The sequence below is a fragment of the Cryptomeria japonica genome, chromosome 7, assembly GCF_030272615.1.
Source record: "Cryptomeria japonica chromosome 7, Sugi_1.0, whole genome shotgun sequence".
Lineage (NCBI taxonomy): Eukaryota > Viridiplantae > Streptophyta > Pinopsida > Cupressales > Cupressaceae > Cryptomeria > Cryptomeria japonica.
Window position 1 is genome coordinate 320,200,426 of NC_081411.1, and position 26,842 is coordinate 320,227,267.

Here is a 26,842-nt window from a genome sequence, read left to right on the forward strand (position 1 = left end):
TCAAACTCTAACCTTAACCTTAACCCTAACTCAAAGACTAAATCTCTTAACACTTACCCTAACCCTAATTCTAGCTATATCTTTAGCAATTTATCCAACCTATAATGACCTTAAATCTAACTATATCTCTAACCCAAAACCTAATCCTAAGCACAACCCTAACCATGATGTGAACCATAATGCTAAATGTAACTCTCACCCTTAACCTAAATGTAACCTTAACCCTAACCATGACCATTAGCATAATCCTAACCCTAACCCTAAACCTAAATGTAACCCTTACCAAAACCATGAACCCTAACATAACCCTAATCCTAATTATAACCCTTGCTTTAAACCTAACCTTAACCCTAACCATAAACTTTTAAATTTAAATTCTAAAATTTGTGCTAATAATTAAATATGAAATATATATTATAATTTATTTGTGTAAATTAAATTTACATTTCAATAATATTAAATAATATTATAATTTAATATAAATATACTATTAAAATAATATTATATGGTTAAGGTTAAGTTAGAGTTAGAATTATATTATTATACTCTTACTAAGTATAATATAATATTAGTATGATATAATTATACTTTTAATAAATATAAAATAATATTAACATAATATTATAATATTACACTATTAATATAACATTTATACAACTTCGATTGAGTTAGAGTTAGGTTTATAATACTATTATTAATACTATCTTATTATTTAATATAAAATAAAATTAAAATCTTATTTTGATAATAAATAATAATATAATACGATTATAATATTATACTAATAATATAACAATATGTTTTTGATTAAAAAAACAGTGTTAAAGAGGGAGTTGACCCTTTACAAAGCCAAAGGCTATCAAATTAAAAAGACCAAGCAGGAGAGCAAATCCCAAAAGAACAAAGTCGGACAGGCCAAACTGACCTGTCAAACCATTAACAACCCAGCCCAAAGCAAGAGGGGGGAGAAAAACCCGGAACCTAATCAGGGGGGGCTTGGGAAAGGGGGTTAGATTTTCCTTTCCTCCTATGACATACAACCGTCCAGGCAACACTATCATTAGGAACTTTCAAAGAAGAATCAAGCGAGGAAGACCCTGCAGGGTCACTGCCAGCGGCAACAGGCCGTTGCAGCCGAGCAGCAGAGTGAAGGTGAGGAGCAGGAGCAACAGGTGCAGGAACCAAGGGGGAAGGATCCGCCACTACAATAATATCAACCAAGCCTTCATCAGCAGTAAGGGGCACCCCATCATGAAATGAAACCGAAACAGAATCTGAAGCATTAATCGTCAAGTGGTCATCCGTAGCATCTTTCCACCAAGTAGCAACACCTTTGTGACGAGAGAGAGAACAGTCAGAAGCAAGGTGACCCGTTGAGAAGCACCTTCGACGGCGAAAAGGGAGGCCCTCATAATCCAGCAATTGGGTCCAATGCCTATCTCCAACCATAAGAACCACATCCCTAGGGAGGGCCAGAGATAAATCAACATCAATTAAAAGGTGAGCAAAGGTAGAATGACCCATGGAGAACGTGGCTTCATCAACCTTCAAGAAGCTGCCAATGGAGTTACCAATGGCCTCAAAACAAGAATGTTCCCAGAAATGGAGGGGGAGATTGGGGATGCGGATCTAAATCGGACGAACAGAGAGGGATTTTGTAAGGGGGTTGAAGGAAGGAGACCAGGGCTTGATAGAGAGGGACAATATGTTAATATTATATAAAGTTATGAAAATTATGGTTAGGGATTATAATTATAATATAATCATAGAGTTGTATTTACTAATATAATACTATATAATTGTATACTACTAGCTTATATATATTATATTTAATAACATATATAATATATAATATTCGTAGAGCACCTATATTTAAATTCATATTAAGATCGAATAGACCCCTTGAGAAGAATATCTCTTCACAAATTTTATATATATATGCTAGTGAACAAAAGATTTTAGTGTCTTATCCTCAAGACTGAATTTATTTTTTCAAAACAAAAAAGCAATCATAGAAAATCCATGCTAAACCTTTCTATGTTGTTCTCAGGACTTATACCAATGGCATTAATACCACTTTCTAGAAGAACACTGTAGTCAGCTGACTCTCAAGTGTCCCAGCTGATGGCTTCATTGCTGTTGTGGTTTTGTGATTAATAAATAATGCATACAAATCAAAATCAAATATGGTTTTTAACCTTTTGGCAATATATCGTAATAACAAATATTAAACATGTTTTCTACTCATTCTAGAGTATTACACATTTGGTACAAGTTCTTCAGCAACTGAGTTCATTTTTTTGGGCTGGCTGCAGGTAATAGATTTTAAAAATGGATTGAACAGATAAGTTAGGACTCCGTAGCAGTTCTTTGACAGTCAGTTACATCCCAAGAGAAAGAATAAATGGTAGAAGAGTATCCTCATGAAAAGTTTCAAACATGGTCATCTCTTCCGAACAACGAGAAAGATCACATGGTAGAAGAACAGTCCTGGCGGCAAATTCCAGATTTATCTATTCCAAACAAATATTCATAAGCACTAGCATGAGCAACATTCTTTGCTCGGAGACGAGCACTTATGTTCTACTTGCATCTTATTGGTATTGGTCTCTTTATGAAACAGTACCGTAGTTACTGGTAAACAACCAGGAGTATTTTTCATACCCCACCTTCATTGACATTTGGTAAAAATATAACTAATCATTGATTCTGCTCTTTTCAGAAACAACAGAAGTATGTTTTGACCAATTAAATCTCATCATTTACAGGAGTCCTACCATTTATTATCATTCTTGTTCCCTGGAAGACACTACAATCATTTTAATTGTACTAAAAAAAAATGCAGATACGTTCACAAATCATTCAAAATATTATTTTGCAATTTTCAATTTGAGTGGAGTCCATGCACGCTGGCAGTTTAACCACTCTGCAAAGTATTCTCATTCTGTTTATGATTTTAAGATCAGACTCAATCAATCAATCTTTGGGATTTTATGCATATTGTAAACTTGCCTAGTCATACTAGATACTGTACATGCAAGGATCTGAACTCTTTGTTATTATGATGCAAACAAAAGCTCTACCAAAAAACATATGTATTGTTCTTCCGAACAGAATGAATAAATGCAGCAGCTCACGCCCATTTAAACATATCAATGTCTCTCACATTTTACTTCTATTCAGAATAACTATTACAAACTACCCTGAAGCCAGTAAACTAAATTTTCCTCGGCTACAAAATGCTCCCTCCTTAATTAGCAACATGAGTCCCAGGAAGAAGCAACAAGTGGACAGAGAATAAAGCAGCCTTACTGTGGAACATTCATGACCTGAATGGACTGCATCATATCTGAAACAGCAATCACCAGGTCCCCTGGTTTAATCATACCTCTAGCTTTAAGCAAGGCAAAGGTACGGTTTAGGTTGCTCTCCATTTCCTCTGAAAAATTCAGTCTAAAGGGAATAAGCCCCCACTGAAGGTTCAACCGCCGCCTTATAGTAGTTGAACTAGTGAAGGCGAAAATTGGACAATCTGGACGACATCGTGATAAAAGGGTTGCCATATGTCCTGTTTTCGTGTATACAAAAATGGCATCCACTTCCAGCTTGTTTGCTAAAAAAAGAGACAAAAACAAGATTAAGTCACAAAACAAGGATCTTTATTTACTTTTCCACTGCAGAAGATAATGTATCTGCTCCTGCTTTCTACTTCGTTTCCTTCATCTCAACATTTCATTTATAATCATACTGCCATATATATCAAATCAAATTAACATAAATATTATATTTTAAAATACTTGAAACAATAACTATCAAACTTACCCAATTTAGCAGCAGAATTACATATCTCCTCAGAGACACCATCTTTAAAGGATGATGCAATATCTGGAAGGTTCATTGATTCATATTTCTTTTCTTCACGCCACCATCGTTCAAAACGGAGGCTCGCACTTCTTAAAACAGCCAAAGCTTTCTCTGGATATTGACCCATAGCTGATTCACCAGAAAGCATTAAAGCATCTGCACGCTGTTTTACTGCTTCCGACACATCAGCAACCTATGCCAAATCCAGAATATTAGAAGCCTAAACAATGGAATAAGCAAATATGTCATTTGGATAATTTGAGATTTAATCATATGATGTAAGACATAACATTTCTGTTAAATACTGATTATTGATACTAAATGAAACATTGTATGAAGTCTGTATGGCATGCCTGTTAAACCAATATGAAATAAAATATGTTTCAGCAGCAAAACAAATACGTCAGAAACATAACCATGAAAATAATTTACTTCTAAGAGTTTCAACATAATTTAACAAATAAAATTTACATTGCATGAAGACAAATATCCTTTTCAAAAATATATGAGCATTTAATATCCACCAAAGAGACAAGATTATACTAAATATATATCCCCAAAATATTTGTACCTGATATGGGAAAACCAGACAACTATATTTTGTTAGACATAAAGACAACAAATATCAATTGCAAAAAAGTGAGAGCGTATTAATATTCACTAAACAGATGAGATTATACTGAATATTTTCCTCTAAAATGTACATTAACTAGGATTACCAAACAACTATATTTTGTTAGATATAAAGGTAAATCTAGTTTTATTAGGTTATAGAAGCACCAATATGGCATATGAGACCTCCCTTGTAGAATTCCACAAGGGGACTTCTTTCTTCATCTAAGTCCCTAATTTTTTCTTCAAATTTCTACCCCTGGGTGGTTTTGATCTAGTGACTGCACTCAGTAATTCCCTGTTCCACCTACACCCAAAACACAGTAACTTGGGAGAATCTAAAGGAAAAGTTGCAATTTGGGGTTTCATACCAAAGATAAAGATTCCACGCTTTTAGTGAAAAGTTGGCATTGACCCAACCCGCAAAATATGTGTACCAATGCAAGCAAAGCAAGATATGGTGTTACTTTAAGTTAATTATCTAACATAATTATGATTAATAAACTTTAAAATTACAAACATCAACTACCATATTTACAAACATAAACATAACTGTCATAATTACTTCCTATGACATATTGTAATTGCATTTCATAGAGGTGGGCACATGTCAATGGCTATTACAAAGCATATTGGAGGAATACTAATCTTATGCGTCCAACTTTGGGAGTGGAAGCATCTTGTTTTGCATGTCAATGCATGTTGACTATTGTCATTTGAATGTTACTGCATGATCTATTTGTGGAGCTATAAAAGCCGTTGGGGAGTAACAGTGCACCAGAGTTACAGTTTTGATTGGCTATGGGCTAGGTGCCCATGTGAAGGGAATTACTGTCCACTAACTGGGGTGAATGATTTTGGAGGTGGTTTGTAAAAAATAAATTGAATGAATGATTCAATAATCGGATAATTACATTGAACGATATACACATGTATATATAGAGGTTACAAGATGATGTTCTATAATTAGAACATAACATTAAAATAAAAGATTAAAGACCTAAATTAAGCTTAAAAGATAAATAAAGCTTAAAAGATAAATGCTAAATAGAGCTTAAAAGCTAATTACATAACCCATGCACTTTTGATATATGATATTCTGATCTGATTAAGAAATAAAAAAAATTATAAAAAAAAATAATCTGGAAAATATTCCAGAAAGAAGGCCATGAATTTTTTAATAAAAATTCGCCAAACTTTAAAGAATCTCATCAACACGCTCTGATACCATGAAAAATAAATTGAATGAATGATTTAATAATCGGATAATTACATTGAACGATATACATACATATATATAGAGGTTACAAGACGATGTTCTATAATTAGAACATAACATTAAAGTAAAAGATTAAAGAGCTAAATTAAGCGTGAAAGCTAAATAGAGCTTAAAGCTAATTAACTAAAAAGATAAATGCTAAATAAAGCTTAAAAGCTAATTACATAATAAAAAACTAACTTAACAAGCTAAATAAGTCGATAACTTAAAATAGAAGATGACCATTATAGAAGATATTAATATTATTTTAACAGTTTTTGCCTCTTGTTTTGAGATTCTACTGCGGTTTTCTCACACCAGCTTTTGTTTTGAGATTCTATACGACGGTCTCATGCCATATTGGTGTGTTGGTTTAGTAGTGTAATGGATCTTTGCAGGTTGGAGAAGTAACGAAGTGCTGTCAGTTCAAAGACACAGGAGTGATGGAAGCGAATGTATTGAAATATCATACATTTGAAGAAAATACTTGCTTGAGCTCTCTTCTTGGTGGAGATTTATCTGGCAAGGGTTTCTCCACATAAATCTTGTCTTGTGTGATAGACTCATATTCTTCTTGTGTTACTGATTTGTGCCATTCATTGTTGCTCCTATCTTATGGTGAAGTAATCTTCATTTCATTGGTGTTTTATGTTTATACAAGATAGATTCATTAAGCATGTTAAAGTGGTTGTTTTTGCATGACAGAGATGAATATCTCAATGAATTTCCATATTAAGGCAACTTAACATTCAGATTTGCATACAATTGTAGATTTCCATACTGTAATGGTTTAAGCCTTGAATCTCATAATTTTACTATTGGATTAGAGATTGAAGATTTCAAACAATTTCCCAACAACTGTAACTAACAATACATTACCCAATAATTTAAATAACAAAAATAAGTCACTACAACAACATAACATGTTAAAATAAACCATCCACGTGATATTTACATTACATGTAAACCTTCAAATTGTTAAATGGTAGTGCTCAATTAACCACAGGCAAACCATCAAATCTGTTGCCTTCCCAACCATAGACGATAAACTCTATCGTCACCCCCAAGCACACTACATATGTTTCTACTAACTGATTGATTGTCCAAGTAATGATATTGCTCCTCATATATATATGAGGGAGAGGCACCCTTTCACAAAGGGTCAGCCCTCAAAGCTATCTAATATGATTTTATATTTTATTTTAATCAAATACAATAGCCCTTCTTTATTAGTCGGCCAACCCCCAAATGTGCAAAGCCAAAGGCTAATTGCACATTTGGTGAAGTCGGCCCCTCAAGGATTCTCCTGCAGCTATACATACGCCAACACAAATGGATATAACCTGAGAAAGATACAAATAATATTCAATATACTGTTTGACATTCGCATTTGGACTTGCCTTCAACAATTGTTGAAGAGGCTGAAGAGACTACGCCCTCTAAACTCAACTCAACTCTAATTAAACTTGTCTGGTCCTCCTTCATGGAGTGCCCACCATTCACAAATATAAATCCTTACAATGCTTTGGAAGCTACGAGTGTTCAAGGGATACGATCAATTCATACAGAGATGAAAATAACAATGAGATGTCCCTCTGTATTTCTACCAGAGCATTCCAACCCACCCACTCTTAGTCTAGACAAAGTGGATCAGCTGCAAAGGACCTTCCCTTTCTTTAGGTTCATTATTTGTTGATATTAGGATAGGTTTAAGGGAAGTACCAAACTTCCTCCTAGAATTGTTCAACCTAACACTCTTAACCCTGGATATTCTCCCATGAGCATTATAAAATTCTACATTTGCCCTTATATTGTAGTAGATGATGATGCTATCAGTTCTTTAGTCCTCAGCTCTTCTACAAACATGTGATTTCACTGGTCTCCTATTCTAGTTGTCTTCTTGTACAATGTCTTATAGCCAGAAGTTTTTAATTGCTTTAGTTTTACTCCCAGTGGCTTTGATCACCTTCCTTTTGTATTTTGTTGCACCATGTTGCAAGATAAGGACAGTGGGAAGCTAGAGGGGAAGGTGATGCATTTTCAAGACAGAAGGGAATAGGAGACCCTTTATAAGGGGATAGAGAGGATGGCAATTAAAAAAATAGTAGTTTAAAATGTTGAAAATTTCAAATATTCAAATGATAAAGTACTCACCATATTCATTAGAGAAGCAACTTGCTGCTGCAAAATAATTATATTCTTTTTTAATTAAACATTTAAGGACTTATTAACTCTATGTAAGCCTAAGATCTTCAATGGAAGATCGAAAATCACACGACCAGACTTCATTTCCCAAATTTCTTGCTCTTAAAGAAAGGTACTCTCACAAAATCATGTGTTATAGAAAGTGACATTAAGATATTCTTATATGATTATGATTGTATAATTTACTTCAACATTGTGATGATTATTGTGAATCTATATATTTGAATCATGATAGTGTTAGATGATTTTCAATTAATGCAGATATTAATATCATCTTTTGGATATTTTCTCATTGGTTGCTATATACTATGCTTCAGCTATCTGGCATTGTGCAGATACACTTGATGTTTTTAATTGTGTGTGGGTGCAAGTCTCCCCAACGGTGTTTAATTGGAGACAATCAACCTATGTAAAAATGTTGTGATCTTAGTCCCATTTCACTCTATCTCAAGTTATGAGATGAGCATTCTCCAGCCCAATGAACCTGGATCTGAATCAGTTGAATTCGGATTCCCAAGTCATTTGAAAACCTATAAAATGTGTTTGTGTGTTTTACATAGGTTGTTCAACCCTCGCAGTTAATAACATTTAATCATTTTCCATAATGATGTGATTGGTTGCAAAATGAATGTATGCTAATATTAGTTAAATTTGATATTGTTTTGATGCCTTACAATGTGTTGTGAAATTGCTTGAGTGAGGAATTTGTGTGATTTCAAAAATTGAAATATATTTATGTGGTTATATTATCTTTGTTTTTCTAATATTTGCCTTGTGTGATTTCAAAATATTAAAATATATTTATGTGAAAAATTATCTTTGTTTTTCTAACATTGGCTTTTACCAAAAAGAATTAAAATAGGCAAGCAAATTTATATGGTTGAAATAGTGAAGAAAATGTTTCATCATATCACTTTGAGTCCTTTTCCCACAAAAAGAAATGCAGAAAATTATTTGTAAATGATTTTTGAAAACTGCATTTGCATAAAAAAAAGAGCTCATTTGAATGCACTCTATTGTTAATTGTCATTTTGGCTTGCATTTTCTCTCCTCCTCTTGCTTGCTTGGAGCTTGAATAATTGATTTGAAAGATTTAAATTTGACCTGTGTTGATGTGTTTTTTATGACACCTTCAAACACAATAAAATACTAAGTATCTTATCCTCTCTTGAACAAAATCTCCTCTTACGCTGAACTTCATGATCATATGAGTCTTGACCTTATACATGGATAGACTCAATGATTGAGCTAGAATCACAAGGGGGACTTACGTTGAACCTGAATGTTTGAATGCTCCTGGAAAGTAGAATTTTACTTGACTTTAAAACAAAAGACAAAAGAGATAGGGTTTAGGAAGCTAGTCTAATCCTAGGATGTAAGAGACTATGAATGATAGTGTGAAATTCAACCATGCTTTGTTTTGCCATGCAAGGAACAACTAGTAAAAGCTGGTGCAATCTTCTAAGGTAATCTTATGATGTTAAAATCACCACCAACGACATAGACACCATCAAGAGGATGCATATCAATGGGTGAGTAACAATCAAAGTTAAGCTTATATAGAGTTCAGTTGACCATGCAAGATACTTCATAATCAACGAAATACTAGTAGTATGAACATAAGAATTTCACCATTAATCATCGACAATAGCTTATATCCATCTAACCAACACGAAAAATAAATGAGAAGTAGAGATCATGCAAATGTTGAATCAACACATGAAATTCACCATATCTTCAATGAAAATAATATGCCTCTTACAACAAAGTCTTGGCAACAATCTCCTTTTCTTCTACTCTACTCTAGCTACATATAATGTTTGTTGATCCACTATTAATTATTAACCTTCACAAATGAGAGGTTTGAGCCTTATATAGTGCTCTCCATACAATTCAATGGCTCAAATCAATGGCCGAGATTACAAAAAAAAACTCTAATTAGGGTTTGTTACAACAAACTTCCTTTGGCCAATGAAATAATTACAATAATTTGGACACATGTCCATCTTGAATTTCTCACCAATGAGAGATGAGGTTAGGTACATAAAACAATATTTGATAAAGTGCCATGTGTCGGTCGCTCCTCCTTGGATGAATCAAGGTCAACGAACTTAGACATGTTGACTTAGAAGAACTTGATTGGGTCGATGATGATTGGATTCCACTTCAACTTGCCATGTAGATGATCACAAAGTGTGATTGAGCAATATCTCTTGATACTCAACAGTTCAGTTGCTCATCGTGATATGATGGAAGTAATGGGACATTCCAAATTGTATCATCTAAGTGATCAAGTTGATTTTCTAGCTTTGATTAACTCTTTTGAAACTATCTGTTTCCTTGACCACACTTCATTTTCATCTTCTTATTCAGGAATTTTGTCCTTGTTCTCTCCTTGATGTTTTATCACCTTCAACTCTGGAATATTGAATTACTTCTTTCCATAGGCACTTTTCATGATGTTTGGAATTCCTTATAATACTTTGCATGTCATCCTTATCATGACACAAATCCGCCTCTCCTTAATGTAAGTCTGGAATATTGCAATCACCTCGTGTATGTGCATCTTGACCTTGGAGTCTTGGATTTCCTAAGGAAATTCAAGACAGTTGCAATTGAATCCATCCTTACATAAATCCTCGCACTTGCTTTGTTGAAATGTTTCTCACTTTGATCTCTTGCTTTGTAAAGACCTTCATGTTGAATGCAATCCTTTTTTCATGTGGTTGTAATGATCTTTATGTTGTGATTGAATTTTGATGTTTTCATACTTGAAATATTCCATAGACTTGATGCTAACCTCCCTTTGTGATGTCCTTGGAATTGAATCTTTCCTAGCATGACTCGGACCTTGATCTTGCATTGTAGAGGCTGATGCCCTTCATCTTTGTCCCTGCAATAAACCCTGCTACAAAGCGGGGGATGGGGGAGTAGTCCCCGGAAATATCCACCAACTTGGAAAGACATGCCAGGATGTTTCCCATTTTTTTTAGTAGAATGGGGATGGGAAGGGAATGTTGGGAAAGCTTTGGGATGCATCCCCAATGTACACTACTGAAGAATAGAAAACACAATTGAAAATATTAGGCAAGCAGAGTTAAGTCAGAGCCAGGAATTTACTGCACCTAGGGTTAAGTCAAGCAAGTTATGTAGGATGCCATGCATGCACAAAATCAGTAAAAATTAGCATTTAGTCATCAACCAATTCCTAAAATGCTACTTGATTTTAGATCAATTTACAAACTTTGTAGATGTCACAACATGAACATGATGGAGTTTGATACAACAAAGATTGTGATGAACACTGTTACATCCCACTTGTGCCCTAGTTGATTTTGTGCACTATTTACGCCCTGATACATGTTAACCCTAATGCATATTTGATATACTTGTAGATATTTAATGTGCCCTAGTTTCATGCTTTAATTGATGGATATGTTTAGTTGACTATGCATATGTGAATGATGATAATTATGCTTTCTATGATGATTTGATGGACTTTGATTGATCAATTGATGAATTTACAGATGACGATATGATATAATGTTTTATTTTTGTCATGAATTATAATTGTCAGAACTGGGCAAGATTTGGATCTAACTGATTCCGTTGGCCAAGTGTGTGCAAGATACCGTCGTCCTCCACGAAGGGACGGAAAGTATCATCAAGTCGAGAGGTGAGAGGAAAGAAAGGAACTCAATGCCATTTGAAAACCCTAACCTAAGCCAAGTAAACTTATGTTGACCTTGTCAGACCCTGTTAGCCAATGCGTTAGGTAACCTAGAGGGTCAGTGCAGAGAATTTAGGGTTCATAACCCTAGGGTTTGTCGCTTCTCTAGGTAATTATTAATTATTATAATTTAATTAATTATTTCATTAATTATTAATCTAGTTAGTTGTGGCTAATGTTATTTTTATTATATAAATATATATTTATGTATATGTATATGTATATATATGTTACATATATATCCTATGTGAATACTTGGATACAGGAGTACGTAAACATGGTCCTATACGTACTTCCGCAGTCCGGTATACGTAGGATGTATGGGTCGCATATATATAAATATGTATATTTAAATCAATTAATAATTTGCATGACAAGGTTTATTTTAATTGAATAAATTAATATTTTTGCCAGCTTTTATTGGCAACTCAGTTATGCACGTGAAGGTTATGTGATGGGGGAGATATGAAAATAATCTCTCCTATAGTTGCTAGTTAATTGGCTTGGAATATTTTAATAATGCCAAGAGGGAAATATGTTTTTAATAAATCATTTTGCATCGCTCCACCTTACCTTATGATTTTATCGGGCATGAAGGAGGTATTAATTTAAAAATAAGTAAAGGAGATTAAAGCCATTTTATTTCTCAACCTTGATATACTTTTTATCGAGCATTTTGGGAGGAATATGGTTTTAATATATTTTTCCAAACTTCATAACATGTGGAGGGAAAAGATATTTTATCTTCTTGGGGGCAATTTTGGCATAAGGAGTCGAAGCTTCTCTCGGAAGCCAAAATGCAGATCATATGAGGGATGAAGCATGCCCTGCGTGACTCCTTGGGCGGTTTGAGAATCCCGTCTGGTATTAGGGCGTAGGAATGAGGATAAACATGTTTGGGGGAGGAATACATAGGCGATTGGGAAGAGAAATGATGCATTTCCTGCTGGTGGGCAGTCATAGAAACAAGGATTTTTGGCTCTGTGAAATTGATTTTCTTCTTGCGTTTTCTGAGTAAGGGTTTGGAGTAAAGAACAACTTTGACAGGGCATTCTCCAAGAGTTTTTCTTCTGAAAACATTCAGGTCATGTATTATTTCAAAAACCAGCTGGTGGTTTTTGTTCTACTTCATTTAGAATCAAATGTTTTGATTCAAATTGTGTGCAAGTGTGAAATGATTAAGTCTTAAGCATTTTCGTAGGGTTTGGGGTATGTTGGATTCCTTTTTTTTTTTTAGAAGAAGAAAAGAATGCAAATGCGTTTAATTTCTGCTTCCGATATTATGAAAGGAAGAGTAATGTCTGGAAATTCTGCATTACTAGTTAGGGAAGATTATTAAGAAGTCTGAACAAGTTTATATATTTATGAAATTAGACATATCTCTGATTTATATACAGATTTATATATATACATATAGGTATATCAATGTACCCACAAGATATAAATGTATATGTATGTATAAATATGATTGAAGGTCATATGGGTGAATGATTGTATGCTAAGTCACAAGGTTCAAATTTGAATTCGAATTCGATTGCCATGAAATTCGGATGAAATTCGACAAGGGAAAAACTCGAAAAAAAATTCGGATAAAATTCGCCTTCTATAATTTTGTTTATTTTTAAATAAATGTATACTTCTAATAAATTATCAGAATAGTGACCCTTGTTGGAGAAAATCCGAGGGCGACCCAGCAGTTGCAGACACACATGACCCAATAGATACAAAGCATATACAAAGAATACCCATGACCAGCTGAGTTGTGTTTAGAGGCGGATAGCAGTGCTTTATAGAGGAAATTCGATTAAATTCGATTTTTTTTATAGAAGTTTGAAATTCGATTAAATTCGAACCTCATCCATGAAAATCCCCATATCCTGTGACTTAGATTGTATGTATTTAATTGCATTTTTATTAAAAAAAAAAAAAAGACATGCCTGACGGTTCCAGAATATTGTGGTTTCTCCCAAAATACAGTAGGGTTAAGCTGTAATTATTGTTTAGCTCTCATTTTCTGTTAAGGAAAATATGCCACGTAGCCTTAGCTAAGAGTATGAGCAAGTTTGAAACCACATACCCGCATGTAGCCATACGTGTATGTATATATACATCAGGTTATGTAAGTTCTTATGCATATATTGAAAAATACATTTCTCCGTAAGTATGAGAGAATGGGATATTACTTATATTCAAATAGGCATAGTTGGGAGGAAATTCGAGTGTGGTACCACTCAGAAATAGTGATGAATCATCTAAGATGCATAGCTGTTATAGCAGCCTTAACAAATTGGGTAATAATCCTTAAGGGACTGCCAAACTGAATTTGAAGTAAAACAAGAACAAAGGGCATGAACAGTCTCGCAGTACTATTATAACACCATTGTCATATGCAAAACAAAATAAACAATTGGAAGGTTCTTAGACAACTGAAATCTAAAATTGACAAACCTGATATTTATTGCAGCAAAGTCAACTTTACTGCATCATTTGTATTTACATAATCACGCATATATATACAGGTGTGAAATAAAGCTTGGAAGAAAGTTGAGCGCAATTGTTAAATTGTGCCAAAAGATAACCCTCAGATTAGAGGGGGTGCATATCATTTAGACTTGTAATAGGATATTTTACCTCTTGAATAAACTATCTCAGATTTGTCGAAGTCTAGAAATCTTAACAGCAGAACCTTGGTTTCTTCATAAAAATTTGTAGTCAAAACTATAATTATCTGTGGTCTTTAATAGAACCACTGGTTCTGCAATATATCAATCTCTGATTATAAGATTTATATTATCTCTATTATGAAACCGTAACTGTGGCAGCGGCCTTTGTGAAACTTAAGAACTTTATTACAAATCTCTACAGATAATCTGGCTGTTATGTTTGCTTAGGAAAATTGAGCCTAAACCTGAAGAATCTGATAATACTTAAGTGTATGTGAAGGTATTTGTACCAGTGTGTCCGTGTATACATACTTTATCATGTACTGGTAAGCTTTTATTAGCATAGGGGTGCGGACATATACCACTCAATGAAAGGGTGTTCATACCCGAGTCTACTCTATGAAGAATTTGACCTCTTATTCAAGTTATTTCAGAACTTTCGAAGACTGGAAAGTCAAGACAGCACTAAGGTAAAATTATCCGATTGGGATTACCTTCTCTAGATTAAGAAATCAACTTATACCCTAGCCTAGGAAGGCAGTGGGTAGAAGAGCACCATTGTACTTCAATGCAGATAGCATCACTATGGAGAGGTTACTCTCAAGATGCCAGGACAACAAAGACATGTCCGGCAAAGTTATATTCCATACTTAGGAATTGTGCGTACAATCTGGCAGCTCTTATGCTCCCGACTTTCCCATGCCAGGGATTTAATTCAACCATCTCAAATTATTGCAATCTTAATGAGAAAGAAATTAACATTAACTTTTATGAGTACTAGAGCGGATAACAAATGAATGTTACGCAATTACGTGTCCAATAGTCGCCATGTGAGCACAAACATGGTCAACTGTAAATTAAAACTCTCTTATTCTAGACCTATGCCCTAGAACCCTTAAATTGCAGTCCTGAGGGAGTAATTATGAATTCGCTCGCAAGTGTAATCGCTCATATTTGGAAATCTTTGGGACAAAGGAGTCCCCATATTAGAGCGTCAATCAAGATGGGCATAATTTTAATAAGAGGTCAAATTCTTCATAGCTTTGACTAGAGTTGTACTTCAAAGCTCATTCATGCAGATGGGCATAATAATTACATTATGGGAGCACTTAGACTTTTAGTAAATATCACCTCAGTGAGAAAGGGATTGATAAGCAAGGGAGCTTATAACACTTTTAAAGCTAATAGTCCTATGTATAGAAATACATAGCTTCTCAGCCCTTAATGCAGTTGACAATCAAGCAAAATAAATAGTTTTCTAAACAGTATAGTAGCAGCACGAATGCTCTAAATACGGGCAAAACATAGAAGCTAATGTTGATGGGGGTGATAGCAATTTGTCGTCTATCTCATCTTTCCCTCACTAAGGTAAGTAATTCAGTTTTAACCATGCTTCAATGAAATTAGAAAGAAGCAAATTTTATCTAAGTAAAATAAGGCCTTTAACCTCAGGATGAGGTAAAGTACAAGCCGATACAATCATATATACCAATCTGTGGTGAACTAATGACGATTGAGATTAATGTAACCTTCATATGTGAAAAGGGCATCGTTTGTTAATCAATTGTAACTTAATGGTGGATGCCAGTTAATAAAGGCCAAGTATGATCTCCTTCCTTGTGTAGGATTATCTTCTGTTCAGATAGCATTGAGTTCCTTTTTCTGTTACCTCCCTGTGAAGGGTTGGGCCAATCCAGTTGGATATGGCACGAGGGGCTAGATAGTCTGTGGTTGGGCAGAAAAGCACCCTAATGATACTTTCCCTCCTCACCAATATCATGACAGAGTTTTGAAGTTCAGAACTTAGAATCAGTTGAAAAGTACTCTCTAAACCTTTTCTCTCTTTTATTTCATGCAATTTTATTTATTTCTTTATCTTACATATATGTTTGATTTGAGTTCGATGAAATTACTTCCAGTAATCGTTATCCTTGTTGTTTTTTTTAAATTCTCTTCCTTTATGTTACTTTGCAATGATTTTGTTAACGGCTATATTTACAACGGTTACATTCGTTTCAGTTAGTTACATTTATGAATAAATGTTTCCTTTAAATTTTTAGCTCGTTACAAACACTGAGCCATAAACTAGGGTGGCAGGGACATTGGCAAATGGATTTAATAAGCAGCTATCAAAAAACTAACTCAACATGCATTGAAACCACATATAATGGATGTTAAACACAACGGCATGTGCAAATAGAGGAAAACATAGAGAACTTAAAACACGCAGAAATAAGACAACCTTGCACTCACACATATGTAAGAATAAGGTTGACTCTGAAGAAACTGTAAAATGGGAATAGAACTTGAGGAAGAGTGAACAACAGTCCTCATGCCACTAATTCATTGTCGTACAGGAGTTCAAAGTGCCTGATGAAATTTTACACACACCACATATTGTCTTGAAGATGGTATAGACTTGCAGCAATATTTGCAACAGTGTTGAAGGACTTCAACTTTCATAGGTGAAAGCCCTTGTTGAAGGACTTCAACCTTCATAGCAAAATCACCAACTCCATGAAAGGATCTGCTACTCCACACTTGCAACAATCCAAGAAATTGGTTATATTAAACCCACTAATTCGGTATGAAACCTACTAAGAGTTAGTTGTTGCCACTGCCACTGCCCAATGGGACAACAATGGTCACTCAATTGGATTGCAAAAGAGAGTTGTCGCCACACTTGCAGCAGCATAATTCCTACTTTTAACACCCTCACATCTAACCAGTCTCAGCCTTCCAGTCAACCTGCTTGGCTTTGGTTAATGCAGCCAACCTGCCACCTAAACAATGGCTTCCCACAACATCAAACTTCTGTTTGTCCATTCAAATTCATGCTGCCCAGAAACATGAACAGTTGCTGCCCTAAAACCATTACCACCCACTAATGAGTGAACAACAGTTACAGCCTTGTAGAGAAATGATGCTGCTAGCAAAGGAAATCAACTGCCTAGAGAGCAAAGCAAATGCCCAATGAATAAGGAGAACAAACACGCTCTGCAAAGTAAATGAATGTGCCAATGACAGGAAAACGCACTGCCAAGGAATCAGAATAGAGCCTGCTCCAAAATAAAGAAAATGGTCACTAATAGTGCAAATGAATAACTGTACCACAAAAAGGATAGCACGCTCCCAATTAAGTGGGAAAACGACCATCACCCAAGACAAGGTAAACAATAGCTGCCCATGAAGACTACCCCTTCAACTGCTTCTGTCACTTCATCCTTTGTTACTGCCAACAAACACCCATGTAGCATTTGTAATCTGAGCAACTGTTGGACATTGCCAAAACCCACTTGATTCTAGTCAGCCAACCTGTTACATTGATGTACGCAATAATATCACCCCAATTGAAGTGACTTGAGTTGCTGAAAGTGTTGGCCTAAGTCACCAGGTTCGAATTTGGCAACAATAAAATTCGGATGAAGTTCAACAAGGGTAAAAAATTCGAAAAAAAGATTGACATTAAATTTGCCTATATAAATTTAAATTTTTTAGATATATAAATCATAAATTCATTAAATTATCAAAATAACTTAATTTTTTAAATAGATTTGAAATATTATTATAAAATAAAATAAAATTGAAATGAAATGATCAAATTTATTATTTATTAAAATTAAATAATATTATATTAAATTTAAAACTAATAAATATTTCACAATGTAAATTCAAATTATTAAAAATAAAACTATATTATGAGTTTTTTAATACATTATAATATATTTAAATAAAAAGCCCTAGTTTTGCTCTTTATGAATTTTGGGCCGAATTCGAACGAATTTTTAATATTTTATTGATATTCGCCAAATTTCAAATTTCATGTATGAAATTCGGAGAATATGGTGACATAGGTGTTGGCTGACTGAACTGGAGTAGGCAATGCTGAGAGACAATCATTTGACGAGTGGAGTGAGACATATCACTTACAAAATTGCTGTCATTGAAATTGCAGCAAACTGAAATGCTTGTGGCTTTTGCTACAGATAAACTTCAGCACCACTAGGCACTTGCAATATCATTGCAGGTGAACTTGCAACAATGTTGTGATGTCTTGTGAATTTCTTTTAATAACTTGCAGCTTGACCTCATTGGACCACCTAAACTAATCCACTTTTCAGATCAAAAATATGCCAAAAATATGAACTCAAGGAAGTGGATATGTTCAATGAAAATCCAAAGGAGCAAAGATGAACAATGTAGACAGTCAATGAGATTGAAGAATGAAATGATGATTAGTAGACCAGTTTGTTTTATACTCTTACATTAAGGAGTATTGAGGAAAAACATATTTGAATGAAATTAATAAATGCAATAGAATTATCACCATTAATAACCATTTACCAGACCAATGTTATACAAGCTGTAGTGGAAAATGGTGGTTAGAGCAACTACAATATTCCATACATAGGAGTAGAAATCTTTTAAAGGATTCTTCCCACCATAAATAAAATATCAAAGCATGCTCAGTTTGTTCTTTTTTTTCAGTAGTTACCTGTGTTCCACAATGATGGTCCCCTGCCCTAAAACCGGCATGCTCATCCCACTTCATGTTTTGGAGACAGTGAGATGGCAGAAGGTGTCCCCTAGCTATTCACAAATTTTCCTGAAAGGAAAAACATCCCTGAAATGGCTCATGACGTCCCTGATACAGTGGGGGATGTTTGGACATCTCAGCTATCCAAGGGACATACAGGCATCCCCAATTGAAAAGAGAATTTTTGCATGTTTAAGATAAAAAATTTGCTTAGATTTACTGAAGATAATGACTTACAGACTATATTACATCAACTTAGTAGTGGAAAGCCATTTAACTATGTTTTTTGATCACTGTAAGAAACTCATTGACTGTCAATTTGTATCAGTTGAAGGTATTTATTGACTTTATATCTTTTGATAGATTGTACCACTCCAGGTATCCCTTGGTTGTGTTATTTAATAGTATGTCAAAGTACTTAGGGACTGTAGATGCTCATTGACTGTAAAATTGACTTGAGTATTAATTATCTACAACTGATTTATTGATATTTGTAGACAAAATCAATGATATTAGTTTATAGTTATGAGTTACAGCTTCTTAAGGGAGTTCTACTATTGTCTTAATTTTTTGTTGCTGCTAATAATTATTATACTGCTTTCACTGTCAGTAATATAAACTTACCTTATACCTATGAATCTGAATTATGATATATTTATTGCTGCTATACTGTTGTCACTGATGTCAGACTTTTTTTTAAATATTTATAATTTTATTGTTGTCACTGTCTTAATTATAGATACTGTTTTCACTATCTTGATTTTGATGTCATGTATAGTTGGACTTGTTTCACTATCTTGATTTTAATGTCATGTATAGTTGGACTTGTAGAAATTTGAGTATTCCCTATATACTGCTGTTCCGCCACTGTTGCCACTACAGTCTACTTGTATAAACTAGTCAAACTGCAAACATTTAATGAAATATCAAAATAATTTTCTTATTCCTTCAAATATTAAAATAGTTTAATTTTATAGTTTTATCTTCTCTATGAACAAATAATGGAGAAACTTTTTGAAAAAAATACCTCGGCTCTAGTTGGTGTAGGATATTCTATCATTGACTCAAGTAGCTGTGATGCAACAATAACTGTCTTGTTCAACTGTCTACATAACTGAACTATTTGCTTCTGGACAGAGGGAACCTGTTCAAGAGGAATCTGTGCACCAAGATCCCCTCTTGCAACCATGGCACCATCTGAAGAGCGAATAATCTCATCAAGACACTTCAGAGAGTCGACACTTTCAATTTTAGCAATGACACCAATATCACTGTAACAGAACAAAATAAGAACAATATTTAAAAGTTGTGTGAAAGAGCAGTATTTTCCACATCACGTTATGAAGTGTGCTAGAATCTGCCTTTAACCAGCCTCAAGATTTAAAAAGAAAATAAGGAAAACAAAAAGAATCGGTAGAACTTAATATCTTAAGAACAAAAAAATTATTATATACAATTTTGATGGTAAACTGATATTATAAATCAGGAAACATTTGATGAAAGGTAGATATCCAATCTTTTACATAGACCAAGGGCTAATGTTTCTCCATTCGTACAATCTTAATAGTCGTCAGAACATCCATTGCAAGTACCATCCTCTTAAGATGATGAGTCCAAAAAAATAATGTTTTAAATTGCAGAAGTAAGATAAATGAGAATAAGGACATTAAAAAATCGAAGATATATAGTTAAAGCCTTTGATCTGGCTTTCATAATGTCACCAAGCATTCTATGCTTTTTACAAGAATCTTTAATATTCTAATGATTTCTAATTTTCTAGAATGGTGGAAACTCTTGGTCAAAAAACTACTAATAGCATTAGATTTTTCAAAATAGTATTTTGTGCCAAAATTAAACTTGGAGTTTTCCAGATTCAATCAGAACTCCATGATTTCAGTATGATTATTGTTTCAGATAAATTAAAGTTATGCAACTAGAACTGCACCGAAACATTTACAAGTGTTCTATTGTCATAGATTTTTTAAAAGTGAAGAGGACTTCATATAAAAACAAGTGTCAAATAGCAACTTGCCCTTATTGTTCCAACATGTTAGACTTATAGTTGGTAATAATAAATTAAAATTACTGGCTAATAATGCACTCTCCCCATGGATTGAATTTGGGTTTCATGGTGGCCAATTATTGCAACCAGATGTTGAATATTGCCTTCCAACTTGTGAACAACTTCAACTCATGACAACACATAATTACAAGGACTAAAAAGCTAACTTGAATGCTCAGTACAAAGCTTTAAGCTATCATATAGCTTCAAAAATCACAAACCCATAAGGCAGACATAATAAATTATAATAGATGGAATGTTATTTTAACAGCATATGCATTGCTTCGCCTTCAACTACCATTAGTAATTCATGTGCTCAAACCATTATTTACAACTTACAGGATGCCTAATTTTTGGGACTTAAGATAATCATTATTTTATCCCAAAAATAAATCTTTTATAGCACAAATTCTCAGCTTCTGAAAAGGAAAAAAGAAATAACTTTAAAGCAAAAACTAATCTAAGGGAAGAATAAATGAACTCTAACTAAAGCTTCTGTTTTGAAACATGGTGAATCATCTAATGAATTCCAAAACCCTAATCACTATGAGATTTTACCAAACAATCTTGGTGACTCAAATCTGATTACCTGTGGAATAAAACATATTTGATTCTAATATCCCCTTTTCCGCTCTAGTTTGTTTTGGGGACTGTTGACCAATTCCGAGACCCATTAGTCAATCAAAGGCAGAATTAGGGCTTCCTATTTTCTAGGAGGATGTTTTGGCTTTTTTGGCGGCTCGCATGTTGGAGTTTGACAATTTTGGTTCTAGATTCCTTCTGGGTTTTCAGAAAGCTTCGCAATGACGATACATGCATAGTAATCAATGGAGTTTGGCAAACTTACTATTTTTAGTAAGTGGGGGCGAAGACAACTCATGTTTTTTGGGTTTTTTGGGTTTTTAGGAGCTTCGCGATGGTGAGACATGCAAATGAATCTGAAGACTTTTCCGGACTTACTATTTTTAGTAAGTTGCGACAGTTACTCAAAATATGGTTAAAAATGCATTTGGACACACTTTTTTTAGCAGTATGCTATTTTAGTAAGTCCTATTTTTAGCAGTGCTATTTTTAGCAAGGTTTCAGCAAGTGTATTCAAATGGCTATTTCCGGCAGGTCAATTTGAGCAGTTGGTCTTCCAGCATTTTTGGAGCTATTTTGACAAGTCTGAGCTTATGTTGGGCGAATTCATGGCTGAGGAAAAATATTTTATAAGTGAATTATTAATAAGGCAAGATGGACTCCACCTTAAGAAGAAAAAGTTAATTTTATGAAATAATTCACTTATTACTTTGGACACCATAATGCACTTTATTGATATTTTTTAGAAAGTATCATTTTCAAGACATAAGTTGGGCGTCCATTTTGGAGATATTTCATTTAAAGATTATAACCTTTAAAGTGTCCAGGCATTAGTCAATTTTGGCATCCCTTTTGGAGGAATATATGATTTAAAATAAAGGCAAATATTATATTGCTTTAGGCATCCAAGTTGGCATTTGACTTCATTTCATTTCATGTCAATTTGGAGGGAGTTGAGTTTGAATTTGAATTTGAATTTGGAGCTTCAAAGGGTATAAATAAGAGTGTTGGGCTCTTGTTTTTGGTATCCATGAATATTATAACGAAGTACTGCTGAAATGTTGTTTGAATGCTTTGAGGAATGCTTACCTCCTAGATTGAATGCTTAGCTTCTCGCTTGGAAGACGACAACTAGTTGAGACTGTGCAACTGTTCTTCACTCAAGAGAATAGATGGAATTCATTGTGAAGTTTGTGTTCGTAGTTTTCTGATTTTGGTGTGTTGTGTGTGAGTTCCAGGTTGCTGGTTTTCAGTGTGGCTGTAGGTGTGTTTTGCTCATAAGTCTCTGCATGGTCATCTGATGGTTCTGGGTGTTTGCTCGTTCTTTCCCTATGCTCTAGGTGATTATTCATATAAGTTTTCAGTGCTTAATTTGGAGTCTTCATTTTTATATTGCAAATCGTACTTCTGCCCTAGCCGTACCATTTTGGAGTTGTCTTGGGATGCGTGCAAAATGTGTTTGAGTGAGTTTGTAATGTCCCCTACTAGGTCTAGCCTTGTTTTCCCTATAATTAATCCATCTCAACATACTTATGACTTAAACTAAATAGATTAGGAGACAAACTATCTTAAAAATCGCATTTTCCAACTTCTTAGATACCGACAGTCATAACAGAGAAACATAATCTTCTTTCTAATATTGAATTAATAATTCAATTTGGTTTATAATCTTATATATACTTGTTCATTCAAATTACTATTTGTGTTTATTTTCAGATAATATTATAATATACATTTTACTACAAAGCAGTTCTTATAAAGTGTTATAATAATTATAATCATTATATTATATTATTTTCTATTATTATATTATTATTAAATTTTTTCTGATTATACCATTTAATATCATTATTGGGCTGATCAACCCATATATATATATATATATATATAAGTAAAATCAAATTATATTCTCTGCAATATAAATTACTAGCACTGCCAATTGCTAAATCTCTAATTATTAGTTATCTAGTAGCTGCAACAACAGACAGATTTGACATGCATCAGAACTGGTCTGCCACTGTGAATGTGACCAAGTATGACTGCCTTATGTATTATAGTGTATAACTTATTTTACTGTTAATTAATATAGAACATTTCCAATGGTTTAATTCAGATTTTATATTCACTCTATTAGTAATTAACCAGTTTATACCTTACAACTTACTTGTGGATTATTTGTTATTATTATAGCAATGTCATAATATGGCTCTAATATGACACTGTCAGTTTTGGATTGTGGTTCATATCACAGTTAATTTACATGTGCTGATGTATTGAAGTAATGCTGAATATTATAATGTAGATTATTCACTGACACAGTAACAAATATTTAATACGTAATTTGTGATGAGGTTGTGGTATTATTAATACCAATTTATACAATAATTATCATGAACCTTCTGAGGCATTAGGCACTTACCTGGAGCGAATTCCTTCTTAAAATTCCCCCCCAATGCCACTACAGACGATGCCCCTTTAATATCATATGGGAGGAATAGAAGGATGGCAACTCTTCATTGCATCTGGAATATAAAACTCTTCACCACATCTCCTTGGATAACTAATCGATGATTAGTTAGCAGCCTATTATACTGTCCTTTTGGCGGCGATAATGGTATTTGCTGGGTTAGTTTGATACAATGATGAATGGCAGTTTAGTTGTTTGCTGAGTCCCCCATTACTTAGTCACCACGATAGCCAACAATCACTACATATTGGCACACCTTAGAATCCCCACACCAAAATTATCATACAAACTATATCGTCGATACCTTTCAATGTTTTATTTGCTATTAACAATACTCATTAAGCTTATTTGCCAATGATAATCATCTGACTTGTAATTGGTCTAAGAAGAATATCGATGTCGCATGTTAATTCTTTTTCAGAGTCTTCCAAATAAATATTTTTTTGTAGCCAAAGACTATCTAGTTCAATATACTTCTCTCACGATAGTTCCCGTAACAAACATTATAATTCTCTATATGAGTAAGACAATTTCCTCTTTGAAGTCTTCGTCCTTTAGTCTTATTGATATAATAGGTAAATTATGTTTATGGTTTATAATAGATAAATTATAATTATAATATAATATTAATTATTTTGATTTGAATATTTCAAGAATATTATTAGTAATAAATATTAATATCTAATAAATAAATAAATTTCAAATAGTTGCTCGGTGATAATTATTATATTAATTAATTAATAATAATAATTGATATATATATATAAGGATCAAGGAGGGGACATGACAAGTTTGTTGCAGTTTGTTGGTCTTAGCATGATCGCCTACTTCATAGCTTTCATTTGCAATCAATTTTGACAAAATCCAATGAGTATTAGTGGAGTTGTGAGCATTTGTTTGTGAGTTTTGTAGTTGTTGGTCTGCGTTTTTCTAGCTTGTTGTTTGTATATCAGATTCTGAAGATTGATAGTGAGAAGTGTGTCTTTGGAGTGGTTAGTCTTTGGTGGTTTTGGAGTGCATATCTTATCATTTGCAGCAATGGACACTGATGTTCTTATTCAGAAATCTGATACTATATATTGTAAAGCTGATTAGTAGTACTAACAACTATTTCTTTCTGGATTGTAACACAAGACCCACTGAATAAGTGGAAGAGGCTAGCTTTGCCGCCTATCTTATCTTATTGTAATATTGTCCTCCCATTGAATAAGCGGTTGAGTAGATTCTAATTTCATTTTCAGTCCTCCCACTGAACAAGTAGTTGAGTGATTGTTGCTTATTTCAGTTTTTTGGATTTTGTAATTAGCTAGTCATACCATCATACCGTTGTTGAAATCTCTATCACCTGTTTGATAAGCGGAAGAGGTTGGCTTGCCGCCCAGCATTTTAATTTCCACTTGATTATTGAAGCTAACGATCCCCGTGTCACCGTATGCTCTCACCTTCCCACACTGGGCTCTTGGTGATCAAAAAGTGGAAGGGTTACTTTCAGCAGTGTTTTGATTATCATTTTCTAACTCTAACAGGTGCTTGTAATGTTTGTAACTGGAAATTTTTGAAAAACAAAGCAAGGGGATATTTCATTGATGTTCTCAACCCTAAGCATTTGTCAAGGATTAAAACCTTTGTGAGGCAAAATACCTTTCGATAAAAACAGATTGGGATGAAATGATAATGTTTTTGGCACCAATATTTTTGCTTTCACCAAAACACCTGGAACAAACCTTGCCAAAGACAAACGTAATTGAAAATTAAGCGTGAACTGCTGAAACCCCTAGACTTGATCCATAAAATGTCAAGACAAGATAGAAACCATAAATGTTTGCTTCAATCTGCCAATCAGAATGATCAGATTGAAAACCCTAAATCTCATCAATGAATCAGCATCATACCATTCAAAACCCTAGGCAGCTGAGAAACCATATAACATGGTTTGGAAAAACATACAAACACTAGTCATTGCAAGGACAAGAAGTTGATATTCTTCACTCTTCTAACTGTTCTGATTAACAGTAAGTGATTGAGATCAGGGCTATGAAAGCTACTATCATGCATAATTGAGGAACGTCTGTCATATGTGATTGAAACCTTCTCTCTTCATGGGTTAGGAGACTGGAAACCTACTTATCAGCTAAAATATGCCCAAAATCTGTCCTGGGTTTCTCTTTTATTCATTCATACCACTTCAACTCTGATATTTATCCTTTAGGTGCATACTTTGCTCACATTAGTCACTTGAATGGTGCTCTATTAGACTGAGGTGATCTTTTTTATTACCTTTAATGCTCAGGCCCTCTACTTACTGGTATCTGCCACTAAATTGACTGTTAATAAACTGATTTAAGTGCCCCTTCAAACTCATTTTGAGATTTATTACTGCCTGAAAAGCATACCATTTTCAGTCACTTAACAACTCATACACATGTCTTTACTGCTGAAGCATACCCAATAGGAGACTTTAACACTTAAATCTGCTATAACCTCTTTTTGGGAAGTTTTGTCACTAAAAAAGTCATCAAACAGTTAGGCACTCCTTTTTCTCTCTTTTGCAGTGTTCCACAGATGGTGGGGACAGGGAGACGGGGGGACGCACTTCAGGGACGGGGGGACAAAGAAAAAAAGTTTCGGGGATGGGTTTCGGGGACGGGGGGACTTGGGCCTAGGAGAGGGAAACGCGTTTCCGTGGAACACTGCTCTTTTGACCCTTAAAATGCTTACTTTTATCCTTAGGCTAGCATGTCCTCATGTTTGGCCCCGATTTCATGCATCTATGTCACTTACCCTGTCCAAGAACATATCAGGCCCACCTTACATTAGCTTCAAACTCTAGCTGCTAACAAAATGATCTAGGCAGACATTTCC

At 34.1% G+C, this 26,842-nt stretch overlaps 1 protein-coding gene across 1 annotated transcript in view; it reads right to left on the reverse strand.

Moving 5' to 3' along the window:
- Nucleotides 1–2,846: 2,846 nt before the first annotated feature.
- LOC131051600 (pyruvate kinase isozyme A, chloroplastic) overlaps nt 2,847–26,842 on the reverse strand; it is a 45,940-nt gene continuing 21,944 nt past the window's right edge. The window contains exons 5-7 of the mRNA XM_057986175.2: nt 19,897–20,140; nt 3,823–4,057; nt 2,847–3,613 (exon numbers count right to left, since the gene is read on the reverse strand). Coding sequence (XP_057842158.2) covers nt 3,309–3,613; nt 3,823–4,057; nt 19,897–20,140 — 784 coding nt within the window. The 3' untranslated portion in view covers nt 2,847–3,308. The remainder of the gene's footprint in view (nt 3,614–3,822; nt 4,058–19,896; nt 20,141–26,842) is intronic.